Raw genomic sequence first — 27,144 nt, 5'->3', positions numbered from 1 at the left:
TAATTGATTCCATTGAATGAGAGTACATTTTCAAAATTATGATCAGCACCATTAATATAGAGCTATAAGGAAATTTGAGTTGAAATGATGGAGCTATTTATTAATTTTTTTTTATAGGAAGCTTTGATCATGGCAAGTATGGACCATCCACACTTAGTCCGGTTATTGGGTGTGTGTCTGAGCCCAACCATTCAGCTGGTTACACAGCTTATGCCCCATGGCTGCCTGTTGGATTATGTCCATGAACACAAGGATAACATCGGATCCCAGCTGCTGCTTAACTGGTGTGTCCAGATAGCTAAGGTAAGTGTCCAACACTTCCCATGAAGATAACTCCCCTAACTTGCTTTCCCCTATTCTAGGGTAGTATGGATACTGAAAATATGTTTAGTCTTTCAATATATTTAAGTAAAATAAATTGCTTTTGCCATATTGGAAGATATAGGGAAGTATTTTCATTCAAAGCACAGATCAAGCACATATTATACATCTTTGGATTACTTTACTGCCAACTGTGGTATATGGACCAGATGCAAAAACAAATAGCTTACTGGTCAGGAGAAAAAAAAAAAAGTTATACCAAATTTGTTTGGTTTTTGTTTTCTTTTTAAATATAATTTAAATAACAGAATCCAAGAAAACAAAGATTGAATGTCTGAATTGTTCCATTTTTAGATGATTTTATTAAGATAGTAGGTATATTCTGTTCTCAGTATTACAGATCAACAAGTTTTAAATATTTTCCTAGACATTTTGATAATTCTCAATTAGTCTTTAATGGTTGGGGTGTTGGGTTCATTCAAGGCATGGCATGTAACATACATAACGGAAGTGCCATGGATTTCAGCACCTGGGGTATAGGGATGGCCATCTGTGATGAGCTGGAGAACACCTACTGCCCTCTGTAGGACTGCATTTTTTTCCCCACCAAAGTCATGAGGTCTTCCAATTTTTCAGAGGGGCCAGAATTCTGGATTTTTTTTTTTGTAATGTGACTTCTCCAAATTTAAATCTTGACTCAATCCTTTGAATTGTTCTGGAAGCCAAACAAAGCATTTATGTCCTGAAGTCCACCAGTGTGAAACTTCTGTTGTAGACTTTTTATATCCAAAGAACTCATTTATTTGTTTATCTCATATTTATTGATTATCTATATCTAGAGTATTTCTTGAAAATTTTCTCCTAGATAAATAGATCTGAGATGAGTTTTAATTCTCTGTTTCAACTTTTATTTACATCAAAATTTGACTTAATTTCAAAAACCAATTTATATATCTAAACTTCAGTGAATTGTAAGGTGAGCTAAACAGGCAATAGAAATTTTCAAATCATCCTAACACTATAGACTAAAACAAAAGTAAGGTTCAAATTTCTTTGCTGTTCTCTACGTTTCCTGCAGTGTTCTTCATAATTTAGGTTTTGTGCTTAGGGATTCATGACATTAATATATCATTTATGCAAGACTGTACACTCTAATAATAGAAACTACTTTGAGTTCCCAGAATAATCACACTGTTTTAAACCATTTTGCCTTTGTGACTGCCAGCCTTTCTGCTTAGAAATCTTTCCTCATAGTTTCTTGATCACATAACATGATCTTTTCCATCTATCAACACTGATTGGGCTTCCTTCCCTTATAGAACCTTCCCTACTCAACATTTTTCTCCAAACAGAAACAACTTCTTCTGATTCTATATTGGCTTTAGTCACTAGTATCCTAAACACATTTTTATTATTTAAATGTTATACTGAGTGTTTATAAAACTATCTGACTGTATGGAAAGTTTAGTTAGTCATTAATCTTTTAATAAAACTCTGTAGACACTTCTCATGTGTCAGGTACTATGCTGCCTGAAGTGTTTAGGGGCAAATAACAGGGACATGGGCATGGCTGTCTTTGTATACCTTAATGGCATGAATAGTCAACAGAGGAAACAATTAAGTATAGGAGTATACTTAATACTTTGGTTCAGATTTTGAAGAAAAATAATTATAGCAGAGCCTTAAGGCAGACACTACTAAGTCCTGGGAGAAGAGTTTGCTTATGTGAAGAAAATTTAGGCAGAGGAAAGATTCCACCAGAACCCTCTGGATATGGTGACCATGTAATTTATCATCCAACTGGGACAATTTTAGGAGTTAAAGAAGGCTCTTTCACTAGTTCCACCAAGACAACAGGCACACAAATGTCCTAAACAGAGAAAGATGTGTGGGGGCCCTGTCTGATATGAAAAGTTTAGATTTTATTATAAATATAGTAGGTGTTGAAGTATTTTATATTCTAATGAGATCATGCCCGTTTGTGTACGGAGATGAGAGCAAGGCAATCCAAGAATGGAAATGCAAATACCAGTCAGAAGTCTGGATGTAATGAAAACAGAAGTGAATATGATTAGGATTATTATTGAGATAAATATAGGCATTTGTAATACTGATCAATTGTGAGGGAGTGAGGTGGTGCTGTTTCCTGAGCTGGTGAATACTGAGGGCTTATAGAAAAAAATTTGGGAGTTCAGTTCCAGACATGGCAAATTGCAAAGGTTTATCGAACATGACCCTGGGGCTTTCAATTAGGTAGTTGAATTTGGTTGGGACTCTTAATGTAGACTGAAGAGTTACAGGTATTTAAATACATGGGAAAAGTTCTGATTACCTAGCTATTGACTCAGTCTGATTCATATTTCTTCCTAGCACCAGAAATTGGCAGAGTAGCCATTCAGTAAACATTTAATAAATATTTTAACTCATAAAGAAAATGAAATACTATGCAGCCATCAAAAGAAACGAAATCTTGCCATTTGCGACAACATGGATGGAACTAGAGTGTATCATGCTTAGCGAAATAAGTCAAGCGGAGAAAGACAATTATCATATGATCTCCCTGATATGAGGAAGTGGTGATGCAACATGGGGGCTTAAGTGGGTAGGAGAAGAATCCATGAAACAAGATGGGATAGGGAAGGAGACAAACCATAAGTGACTCTTAATCTCACGAAACAAACTGTGGGTTGCTGGGGGGAGGCGGGTTGGGAGAAGGGGGGTAGGGTTATGGACATTGGGGAGGGTATGTGCTTTTGGGTAAATTGGAAGGGGAGATGAACCATGAGAGACTATGGACTCTGAAAAACAATCTGAGGGGTTTGAAGTGGCGGGGGGGTGGGAGGTTGGGGTACCAGGTGGTGGGTATTATAGAGGGCACAGCTTGCATGGAGCACTGGGTGTGGTGAAAAAATAATGAATACTGTTTTTCTGAAAATAAATAAATTGGAAAAAAAAAAGAGAGAAAAAAAAAAGAAAATGAAAAAATCTGCACATAAGGAGGGAACACATCCTTTGTCTTTTCTCCTACTTCAGGGCAGAATTGTGTAGTGGAAACAGCATTAGGGTCAGAAGGACCTACAGTAATATGATGGTGATCACTTTTAAGTTTTGTGAGTTGAGTAAGTTAGCCTTTTTGGAATTTTGTTTCTCATTGTATTAAGAGTTAATAATCACTACTTTTTTTTTTTTCATATTTGCAAAATGAAAATAATGGTATCTACCTCTGGTAGGCTGAAACTCCCTGCCCCCAAAGATGTTAAGTGCCATCCCCAGAATCTGTGAATAAGTTACTATAAATGTTAAAAGGGAATGTGTGAATGTTACTAAGTTAAGGACCATGACATGAGATTACCCGGGATCATCCAAATGGGCCCAATGTAATCTAAGAATCCTTATAAATGGGAGTAAGTGAAGATAAAAAGATGGGAATGATGTGCTTTGAAGATGGAGAAAGGGGCCACAAGCCAGAAAATAGAGTCTACCTCTAGAAATAAAATAGTTTCTCCCTATAAGGTCCAGGCCTGATACACCTTGATTTTATTCCAATTTATAAACCAATTCAGGACTTCTGACGTCCACAGCTGTAAGAAAATAAATGTGTATTGTTTTAAGCCATTAAATTTGTGGTAATTAGATACAGCCATAAAAAACTAATATACTTCCTCATAGTGGTTTGCAAAGATTAAATACAACAGCCCAATGCAAGTTTCTGGCTCAGCTCCTAGAACTTTCATCCTAGAATAAAGGAGAGTGTTTAAAAAAACTCTTTTTTATTAGCTATAGGTTGAAAGCCTCAAAACAGAATTTTTTTTTAAAGATCTTATTTATTTATTTGACAGAGATCACAAGTAGGCAGAGAGGCAGGCAGGAAGTGGGGCGGGGGGAAGGCTCCCCACTGAGCAGAGAGCTGGATGCAGGGCTTCATCCCAGGACCCTGAGATCATGACCCAGGCCGAAGGCAGAGACCCAACCCATTGAGCCACCCAGGCACCCCAAAAGAGAACTATTTTTAAAATGTCTGCAAAATATAAGTAAGATGGTCTTAGTAAACACAAGTAATTACAAATCACTATTCTGTAACTTAGATAAACTTTTTCTTTGTTTTCAATTCTCTCCAAGAAAGGCTCATGAAAGTAAGCATCATAATTGCTCCAAGACCCACTTTGCTTTTGCTACATCCTTTCTTTCACTGATAAAGCTGGAAGGATTGGGGATGATACTGTAAAATGACTGACGTATGTTTGAGTTATAACATTCCTATGGAAAATACAACAGTAGATAGGAAAATAATAATTATAGCTAACATCAAGCAGCTCTTACTTTTGTAAATTATTACTGTGTATATTTTATTCATTAATTAATTTGTCTCATTACAAACATGTGAGGTGCCATTATTATTTTCTTTTCACAGATAAAATCATAGAGAATGTAAGTTATTTGATTAAATTCTCAAAGCTAGTAAATAAATAGTAGAACCACTAATTTATATTTTTATATATAAGGAAAAAAAATTTTTTTTCAAATTTCACCCATATTCCCAGTTTTCTTTCCATTCTTCCATTGGTACATCATTCTACAAAATTTTATATCATAGAAAACACAAATTTTTTTTTAAAGATTTTATTTATTATTTGACACAGAGAGATCACAAGTAGATGGAGAGGCAGGCAGAGAGAGAGAGAGAGGGAAGCAGGCTCCCTGCCGAGCAGAGAGCCCAATGCGGGACTCGATCCCAGGACCCTGAGACCATGACCTGAGCTGAAGGCAGCGGCTTAACCCACTGAGCCACCCAGGCGCCCAGAAAACACAAATTTAAACACTAAAATGGTTTTCTTCTTATAGGCAGCCATATTCACTCTGCATACACTGTATTTGGAACTTAATTTAATCTGGTAAGCAGAACAGAATATACTGTCATTTAATGCTCATGCAATGCAATATGCCTTCTTCGTGCTTTATGAATCCAGAATAGAAGATAATGATGAGAATTCCTTTTTTTGTAGTTGTTGCTAGCAGTTGGGAAAGCAGTCTTATGATAATTTAGCAGACTCTGAAAAGTGTACATGAGTTTAGAGTGAAGAAACTTCGTGGTGAATAGCACCAATAATGACTGAATACACGTAGATGAAGCATGTCTTACACACCTGAGTACACGTAGATAAAGCACGTCTCACCCACCAGACATCTTGGTGCTTTATGTACATTGTGTTAGTTAATCTTTACTGAAACTTTAGCAGATAGGGCCCATTGTTCTCCCAGTTCATAAATGAGGAAAACAGGGGAAGTTATGTCCTAAGGGACAACATGACTGGGATGCCTGAGTTCTCTCCAAACACATACACACCACTGCAGCTGAAAGCCCCCTTGCTCTCTTTAACAGCATTTCTGAATATGAGGAGTGGTGAGAAGTATGGTGTCTGTAGTTGTGTCTCATCATTAACCCCATAAAAGAAATGATCTTACCATGAATAATACTTTCCATTGTCTTCATGAGAATTTTTTTATTGCCTTACCATCAGTATCTATGTCACCTTTTCAGGAGAAAGTACTAGAGAGCCATTTAATTTTGAAGGATCTTTTTTGAACTAAGTTTTACTTGTAAAATATTATGACAAAGCAAGCTCAAAACTGTTCTGTGAACAATTATACAGTATGAATACTGATCACAAGTGCACTATACATTAGGAATTTAAAACGTGTGGTTTGGCTCTAGTCTGTGTTAAGTATACAGCCTCTACAACGAGTTTGAATGGGTTCTAATCCTCGATCCACCACTTATCAGCTGTGTGTCCTTAGACTAGTTAGTTAATCTCTCTTGTTTTTTTTTTTTTTTTTTAAGATTTTGTTTATTTATTTGACAAGACAGAGATCTCAGGTAGGCAGAGAGGCAGGCAGAGAGAGAAGGGGAAGCAGGCTCCCTGCTGAGCCGAGAGCCTCTGAGATGTGGGGCTTGATCCCAGGACCCTGAGATCATGACCTGAGCTGAAGGCAGAGGCTTTAACCCCCTGAGCCACACAGGTGCCCCAAGTTAGTTAATCTCTTGAGTGATCTGAAATGGGGATAATAATAGTACTTATTTCATGGAGTAATTATGAAAATAAGGTAATATTTGTAATGTGCTAAAAACACTGCTTAGCATAGAATAAGAATGTATACTATGTGCTATTTTGGGTATATCTGAGATGAAAGTAACAGGCAAAGAACACCCTCATAATGTCATTTAAAAATACTCAATTTTAAATTTCGGCTGTGAAAGACATAGAATTTGTTCTTAGACCATGCTAGGGATAGGAGGAGATAATCTCATGTGTGATATTCAATATTTCTGATCTTTGGAAAAAAGGCTATGGGTCCCCCATCCTCATGTGTTTTTCTGCACAGGTTCCTAAGATGTGTCCTATGTTTGCTATTATTATGGTCTCTAATTTTCATGTCAGTAAATTGGATTTCTAGTAATATTGAAACCATGTGAAACCACCAGTGAACTGGCAAAGAGCTGAGGTCTGGGGTAATGTTTTGAATAAAATAATCAATTACTGAAGAGGAACAAAGAGAAAATTCTAACCTTTCAATCTCAAGCTAGAAAAGGTTAATATTGGTCTGACTTCCTATTTACTGCACAAATTTTAGCTCCTGACTGCTTTTTAAGGAAAAGCCTATTTGAAACATTTTTGTTGATGTTGTTACTGTACTGTTAAAGCCTAAATACTTTGCATAGGCTACTATTATTTTTCAAAATCTTGAAACCTTTCTCAGAGCTTTGTCAGTGCATTTTACTTCAGTGTCAGATTTTCTTCTCGAACTCTAATTTTCAGTTTAATTCAAATGTAAGGTTCCAAGGGCTTTCTTTTTCAGTGGTTTATCCTTGAAACTAGTTGAAGAGATGATTCTAAAAACACGTGTCAGTGGTCCACTATAGACTTTAAGATCATTCTTTGTCTGATTAAGTCATAAATTGAACTATCATTAAAGTTCTTCTGAAAAGAAATGGAAAAAAGAGTCACTCAATATTTTAAAGACTAAAAATTGACCTAATACATGTGAGCAAAATAATTTAGATTCTGCCTCTGAATAAGGCTCCCACTTGTATTCTTTACAAATGGATGGTTCCAACATTTGTATTTTCTGTGAACACTGTATTATTTAAAGATTGGTATAATTTTAGATGAATTTAATTGATTTTCTCAATTAAACTTTTTTTTAAAACTTCACACTCAACTTTAACCCCAAATTACTTTCCTTGTCATATCATATTCCTCTTTGGTGCTAATGAGAATTCTATTGTGAAAACTGACTTTTTGTGACATTGGAGAGTATTTGTGGAACTTAGTTTAATTTATCCTTGGTAGCAGAGAAAGAGTTAGTGTGAAGGGCAAAATGGAGAGAAGAACCATTCTTAGTTCAAAAACAGTTCACAAGGACTGGAAGAGAGCAGATTTCTGTTTAAGAAATTCTGTACACAGATATAAAGTCTTAAGATTGCATAAGCAAATCCTCCTTTTCTTTCCTCTTGTCCATTTTTTTTTTACTCACAATAGGTACACAGAGTGACAAGAAAATTAATTTCCCATTTTATCCAGCCATTTTCTCTTTATGAATTAAATTAGATCAAATATGAATGTCTGATATCTGTTAAGTGCTTGAACTGGGAACTGAAATTTCTGATTTGTTTGTAGTCAAGACTAAAGTCTGTATGTAGATATGATCTCAGGTGATTTACATATATACATTATATGTGCATATTGTGTGTTATTATATATACTAATATATAAAATTTGAAATAGTCTAGGGAAGAGACAGAACACTACTAGCATTCTAGAAAAGATAAAATGGGCACTTACTGTATTTAATAATAGAAGAATGACTTTTAATACTGTTTAGAAGTTTGCAAATGTCAATTGAATGAATGGATTTGGGGGTATATTTTGACACAGAAAAATTATTATATTTTACAAAGGTGGACTAGAAGGGACATACTGAAATTAGAAGCCATGGTGTTAGTAGCATAGCCAAACCTCATTTAGTAACAATTACCAATTTAAATTTTTTCTAGTCACATAACCGCATTTTGGAAGATGCAAGGATGAGAGCTTATTTATCTTATTAATATTATGTATTTATACCTTATGTCTTATTTAACCTATTTAGCATTTTACTGCTATTATTTAACTTTAAATACATTATATATTCTAATAAATTTTCATCAGATCTTTGGAGAAATATAGTAGCATGAATCTGACTCAATGGTAAAATTGTATTCAGAATAAATACCTTCAGTGACTTTCCCAGGGTCATGCTGCAAAGTAGACCAAGGATGAAAAATGATGAACAAGTCATGGATTATCTCATGAAGATACATTGTTCAGTTCCCCCCAAAGCAGCAGCCCAATAAGTGAATACTTGCAAGTTCTCTCTCTATTACTTAAATGTATGTTTTCATTAGACGTTTAATTTTTTTTTGAAGATTTATTGTTTTATTTGAGGGACTGAGAGTGTGTGCATGTGCAGGCATGTGCATGAGTGGTGAGAGGGACAGAGAGAGAAAAAGAGAATCTCTACTAGACTCCCCACTGAGTGCAGAACCTGGGCTTAGTCTCATGAGCCTGAGATCATGACCTGAGCCAAAATCAAGAGTTGGATGCTTAACCAACTGAGCCACCCAGGAGCCCTTAGACACTTGAGATTTAAATCACAAAGGAGAATATATGTGGTCTTTAGGAAAGATTCATGTATTTATTCACCTAAAAAAAATCAAGTTATGATGCAGTGGGTACTATCCCAAGATCAAGGATTTTGAGAAAGTGCAACAACCCAAGTCCCTCTATCACAATTTTTATATTCTATTGGGGAAAACAGATACAAAAACCAAGTAAACAAAAAATATTGCCTTATGTGGTGACAGATGAGAGACGGTGCCATCCATTAGTACTTTAGGGCAGAATTTAGAAGGAAGTAGTACTCTTTTCCTCTTTTAGTTCTACCATTTATCATCTGTATGACTTTGGCAAATTCTTTAATATCTCTAAATCTGTTTCCTCATCTATAAAATGAGCAACAATCTCCATTTGTCCAGCTGTCGTGATGGTTAAATGAGATCATACATTGGCTTTGCGCATTTGCTACCAAAGCTTTAGTGCTTAATATGTAATTATAATGTTAAGTAAAATTATAATACATTATTTAATATTTATTAGCATCAAAACAATTAGACATAACTTCTACAGAAAGGCCGAGTATGTAACAGAAAGAATGTCAACCACAGAAAAATACAATCTGAGAATAAATTCTGAATTACAGTTGTGAGAACTTTGAGACCCATTCTCCCATTTTCCTAAACAAGAACACTTGTGCTTATATAAAATGAAGCAAAGCTATGTTTATCAAATTTGAATTAATAAATAAATAGGAACAACTGATATTAATTGAAAAATTAGAAGTTTCTACAGAACAGGAATATAAATACATATATGTATATATATTTATTCACTTTTACTCATTTATTATATTCCTTTATTCATTTATACTCATTTATTATTGTACTCACAAATATAGCAAATTCCCTTTGGGACCTCACTATGATTATAATGGTAAAGGAAATGGATTTTGAAATAGAAATATCTAGCTTTGAATCCCAACTACCAGTCATTAGCTGTAAAGTTTTTGGCAAGTTTTTTAAACTCTCTCAACTTCCTTATCAAACATCAAGATAACAACATTTAGCTCGTAGAATTATTGTAACAATTAAATAAAATAATAAAATTTGTCAGTACATTAATATATTGCCTAACATAATATTGCTCAATAAATATTGGCATTGGGTTTTTTTTTTTTTTTTTTTGGCTTTTTGTTTTGCTCTTTGGTTTTTTTAATCACACAGAGCAGTGTTCTCAAGGTCAGCCACTTTAGGAGAAGTACAAAGCTATACCTTTGTACAATTAAAAGGTCCACTTGAAATTTTTTTCCAGGACAAAGTACAAATCTGCCCTGGAGAAGTTTTTCCATCATTAACGCCATATTAAATGAAAGTGATCTGAGATGACATATTAGAGGAACATTGCATTAATATTTTTTCTAAATTAAAATTATTCCAATTTGTAATATCATATTCTGTCAGACATCCCATTTTAATCATGTATTGGGGGGTTCCCACAAGGATTATTCTAGGGAGATTGAAGAATCTGATGAGAAATAAATGATTTCCAGGGAAATATTTGGCATATAACTTATTTCTCATGAGTTTGGGTCTGCTGGGTGGGTCTGGGAACTTGGCTGGGCTCTTTACCTATTGGGTTGGCAGGTTGTCAGCAGATCTCGACAGGGCTGATGGGGTGACTGGAGAGACTGAGCTCTGCTTCTCATAACTCTCTTCTTCCATCATAGCTAGCCAGGTATATGCCTACAAATCTCTGCCTCATGGTTTCAGGTCCCCAGGTCCTAGGCATCCATCCACACACTATCTCATGAGAAGTCTAGTAGCTCTGTGGATTCGGAGTGAAAAGTAGGAGCATAACCTCCTTGCAGCCCACTCCAGGCTCCCTTGTGGAACTGCCCCTCACGATTATTTCTTTCCTTCTTGGTCTTGGAGAATGTAACCATTTTTCTCTGGGTTGTTGAGTTCCACTTTATCCACCTTCCACACCACTTCCACAAGTAGAAAGGCGTGTTAATTTCTCAAAAAACAGAATCTAAGAGAGACTTATCTCCTGGATGCTGGTGCCTTAGAAGGACAATTTTAGGTCCTGCAGTACAAACTCTCACCCTTTTGGGTAGGGAGGGAGAGAGAATCTCTACCAAGCTCCATGCCCAATGTGGGGCCCTACACGGGCCTCAATCTTACAACCCCAAGATCATGATCTGAGCCAAAATCAAGAGTCAGACTGCTTAATTAAATGAGCCACCCAGGCACTCCCCAGACCATTTTAAGATGGAGAGCTCAAACTGGAAATAACAGATTTTCTTATTTACTCTAAAGAAACATGCACAAAACCCAAATTAATATCTTCAAGTAATTTTCTATGTGTACAAAAAGAAAGGAAAATAATAGCAAAATTACATGGAAAGGATCCAGTAAAAGTTACTTTATAGAGGTGGTGAATATTTAAGAAAAATTAACATCAGAATTTGTTGAAATTTTGGCATAGCAAGGAGCCCTGGACGATTATCTAGTTCAGTGATTTAAAAAAAAACAAACAAACAATTTTTTAAGGCATGCAGTTGTTTTAAGTGAAATCTCATTCAGCCATAACTACAGCAGCAGATGACATTGAGAGGGCTTCTTGGGACTTTGAGGTTCCTGGAGTCCTCACAGAGGCCCCTTCGAAGACCATCTGATGAGCTTGTGTTGAACATGGGGTAACTGAAGCCCGAACAGGTGACAGAGTCCATTTAAAGCCACAGTTCTTCTTAGTCACAAAGCCAGGATCTGAATCTGTGTATCACCCTTGCACCCCCAGTCTCACCAGACATCCCAGTCTAGGTCAGCTAACAGCCGGCGCCCCTTCCCCTGGCTCTGTAAGATTTGTGGGCTCCTTGTTTACTTGTTTACAATTGGTGAAATAACTGCTACCATATTAGAGAATTAGTCCAGAAGATCCTATCACTCTTGTGATAACTTTTAAATGACTTAATGAACTTTTTCCCATATAGAACATTAAATGAGAGGCAGCTAGATCTTTACTTCCATGTACTTTCGTGTTTTCAGGCTACCTTCCAAGAGTTGTGGGTTGTTTTTTTGTGTGTTTTTTTCTTTTTCTTTAAATCTCTCTTTTCCACTGATAGTTTTCTCTCTCCATCTTTATATCAGAATGTCTAATAACATTGCAACTTCCCAAATTGGTGATAAAGCACCTGGCTGGATTTGAATTGTGTTTTTTCCCTCCCAGAAATAACCTCATGCTTTTTATTTATGTGCCAAATTCTCATTGCCTTAAAGGAGGACGATATAAAAAGGGTAGTAAGGGATAACAGAGAATCTCGAATGTACCAGATGAAAATGAAGTTTATTGATGCAGTTTCTAAAGCACAGGTCCCAGAATTGCAATGAAGTCTTAATTGTTTCCTGGGGTTTGCATGAAATATGAAGGCCTCTCACTCAGAGAAGCAGTCATTGTAGGTTATTTCTTGTCTAACCTATAAAATAGCAAGCTTCCCTTTTGCTTTGCTTTGCCTGTGGCTTTGTTTGGCATGCTGAGCCACTCTAATTCAGCTTGGAAGTTACTCCATTCTATAAATGGCAACGTTTTCATTCAGTTACCGTACACATCCAGAAAGTAAAGAACTTAATTTCTTTACTGTAAATGTATGCCCTAGCTAGGACTTTTAATGTACCTTTTTTTTTTTGACAGAAAAGTGAAAGCTATCCAACCCAAATGGATTAAATTGTACTTCATGTGTGTAAAGTGTTTGTAATTACGTCTATTAGTCATGACTATGTGAAGCTTGGTACTGTGGCAGCTTTTAGGAGCGTGGTGATGTTCTCAAATGCAGATTCGAAGAGGCACGACTGGTGTATCTACTTTATGGCTCCCGTATGCATTTTGTTTCTAAAAGCGTTGAGTTAGACGGGTGTTACAACATTTCTTTCAGGAAGTTGTGATATATATCCCGTGATCTTTTATATGTATGCATGCAATGCCATTTTTTCCCCCAAATTTCAAGATGTTTGCAGTAATTCAGAGAGGTAGCACTCTTGCCTTTTGCTACACGTGGGAGAAACAAAGGATGAGGAGCTCAAACGATTTGTCTGAAAGCAGAAAAAAACGTATTCAGGCTGAGGGAAAAACAAGAATTTACTTCTTCTACATCTGCCCAATTCCGTCTCTAGATAGCATTTAAAAAAAAAAAAAAGACTTTTTATTTTGAAATAATTGTAGGGGCGCCTGGGTGGTTCAGTGGGTTAAAGCCTCTGCCTTCAGCTCCATCCCAGCTTCGGGCTCTCTGCTCAGCAGGGAGCCTGCTTCCCCCTCTCTCTCTGTCTGCCTCTCTGCCTACTTGTGATCTCTGTCTGTCAAATAAATAAATAAATCTTTAAAAAAAAAAAAGAAAGAATTGTAGATTCATAGAAATTAAAAAAAAAAAATTAAAGAAGGTTTCTACTTCGCCTTCACCCAATTTCCCCAGTGAGAGCGTCTTGTATATCTAGAACACAGTATTGCAGCTGGGAATGTGATGTTGGTGCCATCCACAGAACTTACTCAGATTTCCCCAGTTTTCCATAAAAGCTATGAGCATATGCATGTGTGTAATCCTAAGCAATTTTTTCACGTGTGTTGATTAATATAACCACCACCACAGTTAAGATATAGAACTATCTCATGACCTTGTGCTATCGCTTTATACCCAAACAAACTTCCCAGTTCTTTGTTTTTAATTGTACTCTCAAGTCTTGCTGGGATCTGTATTTGTAATAATGACTTATTTTTTCAAACATTTTTGGGAACGTACTGTTTTTCATACTTTGCAATGGACTTATCATACTCTGAACACTAAGTCTAATTCTTCCATTAGCAATTTGGTAGACTTTTACTTCAAAGGATATCCTTTGCAAATTTGCACATATAAATTCTAGAAAAGTGGCTAAAAAGAAGAATTGGGTTCTGTGTTACTGTCCTAGCAGGGACACAACAGTCAAAATGTAGTATTAGATGCTTTTACAGTTACTTAATAGAAATATCTACACTCCTACTTCCATACCTTCTAATTAGTATAGGAAAGTGGTTTAGTAGGTCACTGGCTGTAGAAGAAAGATAGCCCAATCAAACCCAGAGGGCATGGAGCCAGAAGAGAGGAAAATTAGGTTAATAAGGAAGACAGACTAAATGAAAGAAAGCAGTTAAGGTTTTATGCCAATCTTCTACCTTCTGAGAAAGTTCTAAATTTAGAATAATTCAATTTAGTATTTTAGATGATGAAATAAATATATAGTTTATATGATATTATATGCATGCATGTATACAAACTTAAATAGACACATTTACATATATTATATATAAGCTGCTATTTTTATATAACTTTAAATATATTAATGAGAGGAATTTATATTTTAAATATAGATTAATTCTGTGCAGTCAAAATTCCACAATATCCAATTCACAATGAATATATGGAAAAGAGCATAGGATGCAGAGATCCATTATTGTCATGATTCAAAGTAATAGGCTAAACACTATTTGTACAAAATTTCCCTTTCTATCAACTAAATTTGATGGATTAAAAAGAGCTTGCTGGCCGATGTTTATTATTTTTCATCAGGCTAAGGTGAGAGTGGAACAGAATATGTGTGTAGTTATGGAAAGGAAGGGTGAGCTGAGTGGTTGGGAGCACATAAAAAAAGAGTGGCTATGGGTCAAAAATTTTATCCTTCATTAAGAATCCTTTTCCTAAGCTCAGTATCTGCCCTATCACAAAGTGAACAAAGGATAAGCTTAATGACAGTCATCTATCAGCTAGCCACATTTTAAGCTTCAGGATCCTGCTATTCCCAATGCCCCATGCCTTGACAAGGCTAATTGTATAATTACAACACTACATCACCCACTCCTGGTGCACTTTCACTGGCAGGGACCAGAACTAGGGACTCTGATGATTATTGCCCCAAGCAAGCACATTAGCATGAATACAGTTTACTAATGGGGCTGCTCTATTAGAAACTATAGTGTATCAGGCTTAAGCCAAGAATTTTGTTATGAAGTCTCTTGTAGATGAAATGTCAGACTGAATTGAGCTTTAAACTTAGAATTATTTCATTTTTTAAAACAAAATAAATGATTCCCCTATTTTTTCACATTCCTTCTAGTATGTATGAAATTGCCCTAGTTATTAGGCTAAAATGAAATCGAGTTTATAAGTCTTTCACCAAGGATGCATTAAGTGCTAAATAAAATAAAATAAAATCCTTACTCTTTCATCTGTAGATTAAAGAATTCCATAAAAATGTAATCAATATGGGTGAGACAGAGGAGCTTTTGTATATCATGACTGTTCTTCATCTCAGTGCTGGTACTCAATTTATGAAATATAAATATATTATCAAAACATTTTAAGAGCCTAGTTGTTTATATTCTTCTTTAAAAATTTCCAATGGCTGCATCTTTAAAGATTTGGCTCATCAAGTCAGAGCATCAGCCTGAAATGACTCAGTACAGACTGGAGGCATGCATAGCAATCCCTAAAGCAAGAGTGTACAGCCAAAGTCCCTACATCGCGGGGTTGAGATTTTTCATGAATTGCCCCCAGTCTCTGGGACGCAACCAACCATGACTGGTGCTGATCAGACCATTGTGGAACAGGTTGTCCTTGCCATCCTTTGGTTTCATAGACATTCGCAAGGACAGTTCACAGCAGTAACAGTAATAAAGTAACAATCAATAGTGTTAACTATTATTATCACTCTTATTATTGTCCATATTATTCCCATTGTACATGAAAACAGTGAGACTTAGAGAGCTGACTTGTTCTGGGAAATGTAGCTGATGAACAAAGAGGTGTGATTCTGGTACAGTCTCCTCCTTAGCTTGACCCAAGCATTTCCACATAGCAGTTCTCTAAAGGGCCCTGTATTGTACAACTCCTGGGCCAGGGCAAGGCAGTGACCTCAAATGGACCATACCCATGGTGAGCTAGTCTTCCCATCTTCATTTGGCAATTGAAGGAAATAGATCTTATTTCTCATCAGAAACAGTAAAATTTAAGGTATAAAAACAGACCCACATCAGGTACTTTGTATCTTAATTTTGTGGAAAATGTAGGAGAGCACACTTACATATGTCCATATAATGACTTGACTACTTCTAGAATCCTGTTTGACAGCTACTCTTGTTATTATCCTCCAGAAAATTTTCTATTAAAGCATAATTAGAAGGTCTGATAGTTTATTCCATTACTACTCTGAGAACAGGCCAGTATGATCCATATGAGACTTATGGACTATCATTATATCAAAATATCTCCATGTAGTGGGACTTTAACCGTGCAGCTTCTTCCAATCATCTGCCCATGCTTATTGTCCATTACAAGTACTCATTGTATTTTTCACAGCTGCCCCTGGTATCTGGCCTCAAATTCCTCACATTTCATCATTCACTGAGGTAGTAGAAATCTTTTTCTTTTCTTTTCTTTCTTTCTTTTTTTTTTCCTCTTTAACTTGCATTCCCCAAAAGACTGGCTTAGAAAAACGTTATTGAAAACTTCTTTTAAATCAGATTCAAGATATTACAACAGTGCCTGCTAGAGTCTGTCAACATTTCCATTATAAACCTGTATTTTCCAGGTTTATTACTTAGCTGTAAAATTTTCCTGTGAACCTTGATATAGAATACAGAATTTTAGCCCAAAGCAATTTTTATGATCATTGCTCAAATATTGAGATTTTTCAAGATATGATTGTTTTTAAAAATGCCACAAAAATCAAATACTTTAGGGGACACCCATACATTTTAAATCCTTTATAAAATGCAACATTAAAAACAATTTGTTCCTCATAAGAAACAAAGAAACAAATAACTAGACTCTCAGGGCCTGAAGGGGAAATTTTGTGAGCCCACATGGATTTATTTCCTTATGATTTGGGGGCTAATTTGATATTTAGATTGAGATTTTTAATATTACTACAATAAGCTTTCAAGAAACTGGCACCATATGGGTCTGAAAGAAATTGGATTGTAGGCAAGGGAGAATCACAATAAAGACTGAAAACACAACCCACAGAAAGCGTATTCTCAAAGCTACCGGATGTTGCTGCCTTTTGAGATAGTGTTGTGTTTTTGTTTTGTTTTGTTTTGTTTTCCCTACTGGTGTGTCTTAGAAAGGCTGATAAACAATTTATAAACTGTTAAAACATTGGGCAGACTACCAGAATCAGGAATTTTATCAGCAAAACAGCCCCCATTACAATTTACTTGATTTTCTTGTCAACAGAAATTGCTACATTGGAAGTTCTAAATTTCTCTATCCCCAAAATACATATAACGCTGACAGGAAAAAATATGGATTCCTTATACTGGCAGTTTGCTCTTCCACGTCTCTGAGTAAGAGAGATTTAACAGAAAAGTACTACATGGGTGTACTCTTCCCTGTTGGGACTGAATGAATTTAAAAACTTCTACTTTGGGTGAGATAAGGCAGTTAGTTAAATTGGGTGTACTTTTTTATCTTCAAAGAATTGTGATTTAAGGATTTTAAAGGAATCACTCCTGAGGGAGTTCAGTTCATTAATAATTCTAAAGCACTTGAAAACACATTCTTGTGTGTGTGAAGAGGGAACCTGTGTTTAAGTATAATGGGGGAGAAACCTAGATAGAAGTTTTATTACTTAGCCACTCTTGGTCAAGGCTACCAAATAATGTTCCCATCAAGTAGATGGAATAAAATTGAAAATACAGATTTTTAGGACAACCTCTGACTTGTTTCCTGTTTTCACTAATATATAAATATAGTGATGGTATTCTATTAAGTTCTATCTGTATCTTAGCAAACATGACCTGGAGGATAGAAAGGGATAGGTGTGGCATCATAAGACTTCTTATACTACTCCTAACAAAGTGACTTTACGTGTGTATCACTGGCAGGCATAAAAGCTGAATTCTAATTCTTTATAAATTGAAATTATGAAAACAAATTAAAGGTGTTAGTCTAAACGCACATAGATGTCTGAAGGGACTTTGCCATTGAAATAATGGCCATTTAAGATCTTTTCTAATTTTCTTTCTAACCTGGAGGCCAAACTACAAACATATGAATAAAAGGAGGCGGGATAACCCTTAAGAGACTTCTTAAACATTTGCAAGAGAGATAAATGATGATCTAAACAAATGGTATGTTTACCATGTCCCTTGGCATAATAATGCCTCTCTCCTTTTCTCTCTCTCTGTCTCTGAGTCTGTCTCTGACTCTCTTCTCTTTCTGTTGGAGGCATCCTATTCACCCCTTACTCGCCTGACAGCCTTCCCAACTTGGCTAACATATCTTATTGAATATTTAGAAGTATAGTCACCCCAATTAGCTAAAAGCATCTAGTTGGTATTTGTCCCCAGTCATAAAAAGAGCTTCCAAAAGTCCTGCCAATCACAGTTCCATGGGATGCAGTCAGACTAACCAGGAAAGGAGAGAGGAATGAAAAAACTGGGATGAAATCGGATCCAAGGAGTTCCTTCTCCCTTCTCTTCCATTCAGCAGTGTCACAGTCAGCAGCCCAGAGCAAAGAGATATTTATCCTTGACTGTTTTAGAGGAAGAATGTCTAGGGAAACCCACAAAGGACTGCTTCATTTTAATGCCCCAGCAGTCAGGCACTGAGGGAACTATTCTAGCAACCTGCAGGCCATGTGCTATGTTTGTCTTTCTGCCTAAGGCACTCACCAATTATATGTGCTATAAATGTATGCCAGTCTCCCTTCTGGAGGTGAGAGTAAACTACTTGGGGAATGCTTTCTATGCTCCAGTTTATTAAAGAGGATGAAGATTTCTTGGGTGGAATGAAAGTAATAATCTAGGAAGAAATCCAGAAAATCAAAAGAATCTATGTCATGGGATCAATATCAATATATATATAAAAAAATGTGGACCCTCACTCCACCATGGATCACATCCTTAAATTTGGTTCAGTTAATCTTTCTCAAATTCAGGTACTCCTTTGTAAAATGGTGCTAATAGAAGTACTTACCTGGTAGAGTTGTGAATGTCAACACAACTCACAAGTCCGTTAATGTATGTAAAGAATACAGTTTAGTACAAAGTCTGCTGGAGTGAGAACTTAATTATGCCTCCTACTTAGAACTTGATGAGCTTCACAATGATCATACTGATGAAAATGATCTATTTAACAATTAAAACAAACTACTGTTGAAAAGAAAAAGAAGAGAATATGCATCATTGGGATTGTAACAGCTATATGCATTAGTACTTATTTCATGGGATAAAGGTTTGGTGAAGAACATCTTCTGTGCTATGGATTCCCAAAACCAGTTGCAACAATAATTTATCCAGGATAGAGCTTTGGTACTCATTCCTTGCTAAGGAAAAGGGAGACTACAGTATGTGAAAAAACATTTAGTAGCATGCTGCCTTTCTCGATGTATAAGAGAAGACCAGTCAAAGCAACCACATTTAACTGTAGGTTACAGTGAAACAAACGATGCTGCTAAAATAACAGAACTGTATCTTCAAGACTTGGACTTTCAAGTCTTGGACTTCAAATTAAAAGATAGTGTATGGAAACACAAAAGGCACTTTGATTTCTTCTTCTTACTTTATTTTGAAAAGAAAAAGGAACTTTGGAAGTGAACAATTAACTATATAGATGGAATCCAAGAGCAGATTTTAATTTTTTTAAAAAATTTAATGGCTTCTCAAAACTCCGGGGTCTTGATGAAGAAATAGACTATATCTTTTGAGAACCAAACAAAATGCATTTAACCGGAAATTCCTATTTTTGATTAAAGAGACTTTAAAGCGGGACGCCTGGGTGGCTCAGTGGGTTAAGCAGCTGCCTTTGGCTCAGGTCATGATCCCAGCGTCCTGGGATCGAGTCCCACATCGGGCTCCTTGCTCGTCAGGGAGCCTGCTTCTCCCTCTGCCTCTGCCTGCCTCTCTGTCTGCCTGTGCTCGCTCTCTCTCCCTCTGTCTCTGACAAATAAATAAATAAAATCTTAAAAAAAAAAAAAAAAGAGAGAGAGAGAGAGAGAGACTTTAGAGAAACACCCCATTGCACTCACCACCACCAAAAAGGGAGGTGCAAGTGTACCAGTTTCTTAAATACAATCACAAAAAAGAGGCAGAAAGTTGACCTTTCCTTCCAGAAATGAATATATACATATATATGTGTGTATATATATATATATATATATATATATGAAATGAATAATATATAATGTATGAATACCAAATAATATAAAGATTTAAATCCATACATATAGAGATTTAAAAGAATAATCATGAAAAAGATGCTTAAAATATTCTGGAAAAGAATTATTCTATAGAGATCCTGTTTAGGATTCAAAGCTAACTATACTATACCGCCGTCCAATAACACTAGTAGTGTTGTCCGCTATAACACTACCTGTATGTATTTCTCATGTCCCAATAACTCTGCAGTGGAAAAACAAAACAATGCACAAACAATTTTTAAAAACTTTTCATGTATCTAGCCAGACAATGAAATTGCTCTCTTAGCAATAATCAGTGACCAAATCCAAAGATAATTTTCCAGTTCTTATCATAACCTCTCCGAAATATTCATCAATCTGACCTCTTGCAATTCCTTTTGCTTAAAATCTTTTTTGGGGAAAAGTTATCATTCTCCAGTGACCCTATTCAGGACTCAAAACAGCTTAAATGCTATCCTCTCCTTAAACATTATCCAGTTCCTTCTTTGCTCCCACCAGATGTTGACCCCCATCTGGCTACTGTTCTAGGATGAAAACATCTACTTCATCTATTTCATTGCATTGTAGTTATGAATACAAATTTTTCTTCTCTACCAGACCATGATTTGTAAAGAGTGGATACTATGTATCTTCACATTTGTATTCAACCAACCAGCACAATATTTATTGCATAGTAAGTGACCAAAAGAAGTATATAGTGAATATGTGCTCTCATATGTATAAGCAGGTAGATCACAGACAATATTTATGAGTTCAGGTATCTTTATAGGAATACTTAGGGAGTGGATAATAAGCAAAATGAGCTTGAATTGTTAACAAAGCTGTAAATTTGATATCAGCAGTATTTTCAAGACTTACTGGACTGGGACTTCACAGGCATTTTGCATGACTTATGGGTATTTCAGGGATGTGTACAAGAAAACAGTGTATAAATTCAAGGTCAAGTGATGAAGCCTGGCACAAACCTGAAAGTAACATTTGCACAAAGGCTACAGAGCAAAATGAGTTGAGGCTGTGTGAAATGCAATCCATCTCTATGGAAAACATTTCCTCTTTATGCTGCCTTTGTATTGGGGAAGATCATCTTTACAGTGGGAAGGTTAGAGAGACATAGGAATAAGGCACAGAAACAGACAGATGAAGAGATATACTGAGTCACTTAGTCCTTTGAATAACCTCAGATGAATTATATTCCAAAGATTTGTAGTGTGCTCTTGGAACCCTAACCAGAATTCCTGAAACTATTACAGAAAGCAGGAAGGGGGCCAGAAAGCTTTAAGTGTGTGAATGATGTAAAAAAAAAAAAAAAAAAAAAAAAAAAAGTTTTAAATTCAGACTATGAAGGCAAACCATATCTGAGTCACTAGTTAATAAACAGATGGTTCCAACCACTTAGGTAAGGAAAGATTACACAAACAGACTCAGATGTGCTCATTTAAAACAAATCAAAGTCACAGGTTTATTAGATGAGTGAATCAGAAAAGTTCTTTGGACAGCGTATCTCTTATCTCAGGAAGGCATTTGCAAAGCTTTTACAATTGATAAGAACGTGAAAAGATGTGGGATAATTAAGATTTTTCAATGCTGACTTAGTAAGAATAATCTTACCAAATAGCTTTGATTAATATACCAACATCAACCTGGGTGTCTGTGGTAGTGTTTTAGAGAATTTTATTCTTAGCCGCATTAGGTCAAATGTTTTACTGATTACGTGGGTGAAGACATAAGGCATGCTTTAAATTAGATAAATCTGGCAGGAATTGATAACTTTTTAGATGACAGAATTGAGGGTTCCATGTGTCTGGAGCCAATGCTATGATAAGTGAACATCATGGTCAAATTCTTATATTTTATTTCGTATAGTGAGTGCACAAAGGCACAATGGGGAGCACTGGTTAAATAGTAATGTGTATTAAAGAATCAGCGTATCTTTTTTTTTTTTTTTTAAGATTTATTTGTTTATTTATTTATTTATTTGAGAAAGAGGCAATGAGAGAGAGCATGAGCGAGGAGAAGGTCAGAGGGAGAAGCAGACTCCCCGTGGAGATGGGAGCCATTTGCAGGACTCGATCCTGGAACTCCGGGATCATGACCTGAGCCGAAGGCAGTCATCCAACCAACTGAACCACCCACGTGTCCCTAAAGAGTCAGCGTATCTTAACTGTACAAGAGTTGTGAATTCAAAATAATCTAGAGGAAGTTCATAGGTTTTCTGCCCTAAAACATATACATATTCATATTCACATTAAATACATAAGGATCACAGATTCTCTGGACATCACCCATGGTACAACAAAGTTCTAAGAACCCCAGATAAAGAATTTCTTGATAGGGGTACCTTGTTGCGGTACTTCAAAACACTATTTCACACTTGGCCCTCCTGAACAAATAAACAATGTCCAGAATAAGAGGGTTTTCTGGTCTTCTACATATTGCATTTATTAAAACTATGCTTATTCTGGGTCCAATTTAGGTATAATGAAATTAGACTGGTGACTGGTCAGAGAACAGTATCATATGAGGAACACTGAGGAATTTTATAGCCTAGAAAAGACACCTCCGATAAGGGATATGGTAATTGCCTTTAAACTTTTGAAGAGTTGTAACTTAGAAAAAGAGCAAAGTTATTCTGTCATCTGAAATTCGGTGGAAAAAAATGGCCAAGGGCCTAAATGACAAGAAGGCTGACTTAAGCCTTTACTGTATATGGAAGATCCACTTAATACTTGGATTCATGTAAACATAGAATGGGATGCTTCATAAAGTCATGATCTTTCTGTAAATGGAAGTAATCTGAGTCTAGATGGTTCCCTGCCCCATCTGTTGTGAGAGATGTCTACAGCAGAAGGGACTACTGGATTATCTTCATGGCACATTTCAAATTAAGATTCTGTGATCTGATTACATTTTAAAGAATACTAAATGACTAGAAAGTTCATGATTATTTTTATTGAGGAGAACAATATACAATAAACCAGTATGGATACCTGTTACTGATGTTTCTGTGTCTGCCTTAATTTATGTTACTCTGTCTTCATTTTCATTGAAATTTCTCAAATTGTATTCTGAAAGATCATGGTAATTTTCTAATGAAAACACACAGAAAAAAAATCTTTTTTTTTTTTTTTTTTTTGGCTCCCATGTCAGAATGGAGGCATTAAAAAGAAAACAAAAACAAAACAAAACAAAAAAACCTCGTACTTTTAAGAATTGTTTTAATTGTCCTTAATAATGATTAGAGAAAAAAGCAAATGAGAGAGATTTACAGAGAAGTTGCCTTGATATTATAACTCATTACACATTGATAAAATATGAAATGAACTTACATTTTGACTTGTATTTCATTACTTTTCTTAAAGCCTATCCCTCAGTTCAGTCTGTGTTTTATGTGGTACAGGTATAAATTTTTAAAATTCACTAAAGAATTTTTAATGTTGAGTTGGGCTTTGATGTTATATTTGGAAGCTGTATTTATCTTGATATCAAAGAATATACTTTAAGGAAACATACTTTCTTTAACTCCCTTCTCTTTTTTTCCTTCATAGAAGTTATAGTAACATAAAAGCACCTACAAATCTAAAGCTTTCTTTTTGACAGGAGATGGTTTAAAAATGAGGGGCCTGACTTAAGAAAGTGAACAATTTAGCATTTTATACATTTGAGAAATGCTTTCCAAATTATCTTATGCTTCTACCACTCTGATTATAAAACTATATTGTTTTAAAATATCCCTCCTCTTAAAAATTAAAAAAAAAGTTTTTTACTCTTTTGAGAAATTTCAACTAATTAAAGAAATTTCTAAGCAAATTGAGCTTGACATCTTACAGAAATTACCTTTTCTATCCTCTGCTCTGTTTATGAAAATCATCATTAACCATTGTAGTAGATGGAGAAATACATAGTACCGTTACCATTGAACTAGTTGAGAAAATGGTGAGACCCTTGAGAATGTCAGGATCTTGGTACACAGAAGTGGATGCAAACTATTGGAAAAATTTATATCTCTTTAATTTTAGTTTTAAACTAACTTTCAGTATAATGTTAAAAAGCTAAAAAAAGTTTCACTCTTCATGTGCATATAGTTTCTGGTATTTCACCTTTAGACTTCAATGAAATTAGCATTGCCACAACTACAGAATAAAGAAAAACTTTATCCTTAATATGAAAACTTCCGTTACAGAAATTTTCTACCTACTCTACCATATTTGGTTGAGAGGAGGGCCAAGGTAGAGAGAGTGATTATGGTGTTATGGTACACCATGAGCTAAAGCCCCAATATTCATAGGGATTCATAGAGCTCATATGGTTCATGGAGTTCATAGGCTCTCTAGGAACCCGTCAGTTAGTTGCAAGCCAAAGTCATAATATGATGGTATGTATCTCAGCTCCTGAGTTCTTATTTCCTGAATTCTTTGATGACTCCTTTTTTTTTTAATATTTTATTTATTTATTTGACAGAGAGAGATCACAGGTAAGCAGAGAGGCTGGCAGAGAGCGAGAGAGAGAGAGGGAAGCAGGCTCCCTGCTGAGCAGAGAGCCCGATGTGGGACTCGATCCCAGGACCCTGAGATCATGACCTGAGCCAAAGGCAGCAGCTTAACCCACTGAGCCACCCAGGCGCCTCTCCTTTTATTTCTTAATTTCAAGAACTTTGCAGCTATCTTCACTGATAGTGTATTTTTCTTACTTGCCTTCAGGATTCCTACTTCAGCTGTCCCTGGTACTACTCATCTTCCCATACTATCCAAACAATTCTTCAGGCATCTCTGGAGTCCAGAGAGTGAGACTTTTCCAAGGCTTACCTTCCAGTTGTGGTTGTCGTGTCTGAGGACCTGTCTCTTCCCCAGTTACTGGCACACAGAATGTCTGCTGCCTGAGTTAAGGGGACCCCAGCTTTCACAATAGAGAGTTTGTTAGTTGGTTTATTTGTGTTTTTCCCCCCTATATGCAATGGCCTCTATCCATTAGTTAAGAAAAAAATTATACTTAAAGTCCTTTATAGGTGCAGGTATGGGAAATGATGGGAGTGTGGAAGGGAGATTAATTTTATGAACATGTTGAACAAATTGATTCCTAAAACTTTTCCTTTAAGCTTAAAAATTTTTAAATTCTGGAATGTAACTCATTTTCTGTTGGTGTTCATTAATCTCTTCTCCAAGGTACTAAAGCCAAAAGAGGGTAGAGATGAAGAATCAGTTTTCAAATGTCAATAATAATGATCATTTGACATTGTAGGGGTGCCTGCGTGGTATAGTCGTTTAGTGTCTGACTCTTGGTTTTGGCTCAGGTCCTGATCTCAGGGTCATGGAATCCAGCCCTGCATCTGGCTCCATGCTCAGTACAGAGTCTGCTTAAGACGCACTCTCCCTTTCCCTCTGCCCCTTCCTCCCACATACTCTCCCTTTCACTCTCTCGCAAAGGAAAAAAAAAGAGAGAGAGAGAGAGAGAGAGAGAGAGAAATCTTAAAAAAAAAAGATCATTTAACATTGTATAGTTTAGAAATATTAAATATGGTCTAGACCTTAGTCTGTATTTCCAGTCTACTTTTCTAATATAATCCTGTAGTTTGTTAGAGATTAAAAGAAGAGGAATGATGGATCTTCAAAAATTTGCATAGGGTATTTAAGGTCCATAAATGCTGCTTAGAAGAGCATATAATATCATAATTTCTAGCAACATTCTAAAGATTCCTAGCTAATACAGAGTGATTTAAAAAGATTTTAAATAATTTTTAATTGGTAGGAACTTCTGAACTCTCACTGGAAAGAAATTCTAGAGAGAGTCCTTCTGAATTTGGTAATCCAGATTTTACACTTTCTATACACACACAGGTATTTTTCTCATATGGTTTTTCACAATAGCACTAGACAGAATATGTTATTCCCTTTGTAGAGGTGGAAGAATTTAAGCATAGGGGTGCCAAATTATTTCTTAGTGCACTTAGCTAGTTTATAGTATACCTAATACTGGCACCTGACATTCTTGATTCCAAGCCCAGGGCGTAGTTCAATAAACATCCATGAACATTAATTTGGTAGTTGAAAAGAAATTAAAAATTTAAAGCCAAAAAGAGAATAGAAGGCAAGTAGGAGTCCATTATATATAGTTCTAGGAACTCCTCATCTGTCAGAATCAAAGGTATTTTACCAAAAGCAAAGTATTTAATCATATAGTTATGTTCTCAGAATAAATAATTTTTTTTTCTTTTTCACCACAGTTCTCATTAAGCCACAAAAGGTGCCACATACTATAGGTTTACAAAAGAGGCTCTTAAAAGAACACATGCATCAAATTTTCCCAGTTGGAAACAAAGGCTACTCGAACAATAAACTCCTTAACAGTTCAGTAACACACAGCTTCTAAAAGAAGAGAGTCCAGTTAGAATGTGTATTTTTCTGGATCATGATTAGATACTGCATAAATTTCCCTAGCGATGGTAACAATAGAAAGACCAAGGTTAGCCTGTTAAATGAAATGTGAGCGAGAACTGGGCAGTTCCAAGTGGCTGCTGGCAATTTTAGGTGTCCTGCCAGCGTTTAAACCCACAGGGTCATTTGGCAGTCAGGTGTCATTAGTCACCTCTCTCCCTGTCTCCCTCTTCCCATCTGTTTTCGTCTAGCCTATTTGTGTAAATTACCTCTCAGTATGCTGCAGGACTCAAACTAGTCATGTATTTTCCTCCTACTCCTTTGTCCTTTTCATCCCTGACTGCTCATTTAGACTTAGACCCATCATTTGACCCAAAATTTAGCGTAAGAGGCAAGATAATGGTAGCAATTAATATTACTACTGTTACAAAGCAACATCCCTTATGACTATGGTAAAAAGACCACTAAAGATAGTATAATAAATGTCAAAGACATAGTTGCCACTGGCCATTTCAAATCATGAAGATTATCATCACAAGGCAAAATGTAATCATGTCCTTTAAGAAAATGGAGGGT

General features: G+C 35.9%; 1 protein-coding gene across 5 annotated transcripts in view; it reads left to right on the top strand.

Moving 5' to 3' along the window:
- ERBB4 (erb-b2 receptor tyrosine kinase 4) overlaps nt 1-27,144 on the top strand; it is a 1,164,558-nt gene that overhangs the window by 1,000,087 nt on the left and 137,327 nt on the right. For all 5 annotated transcript variants that reach the window (XM_044241525.1, XM_044241523.1, XM_044241526.1 and 2 more), the window contains exon 20: nt 118-303. In XM_044241525.1, the coding sequence (XP_044097460.1) occupies nt 118-303 (186 nt within the window). The remainder of the gene's footprint in view (nt 1-117; nt 304-27,144) is intronic.

Source organism: Neovison vison, chromosome 3 (genome assembly GCF_020171115.1).
Source record: "Neovison vison isolate M4711 chromosome 3, ASM_NN_V1, whole genome shotgun sequence".
Classification (NCBI taxonomy): Eukaryota; Metazoa; Chordata; class Mammalia; order Carnivora; family Mustelidae; genus Neogale; species Neogale vison.
Note: the sequence above shows the minus strand (reverse complement) of the source record. Positions and strands in the feature narration are given on the sequence as shown.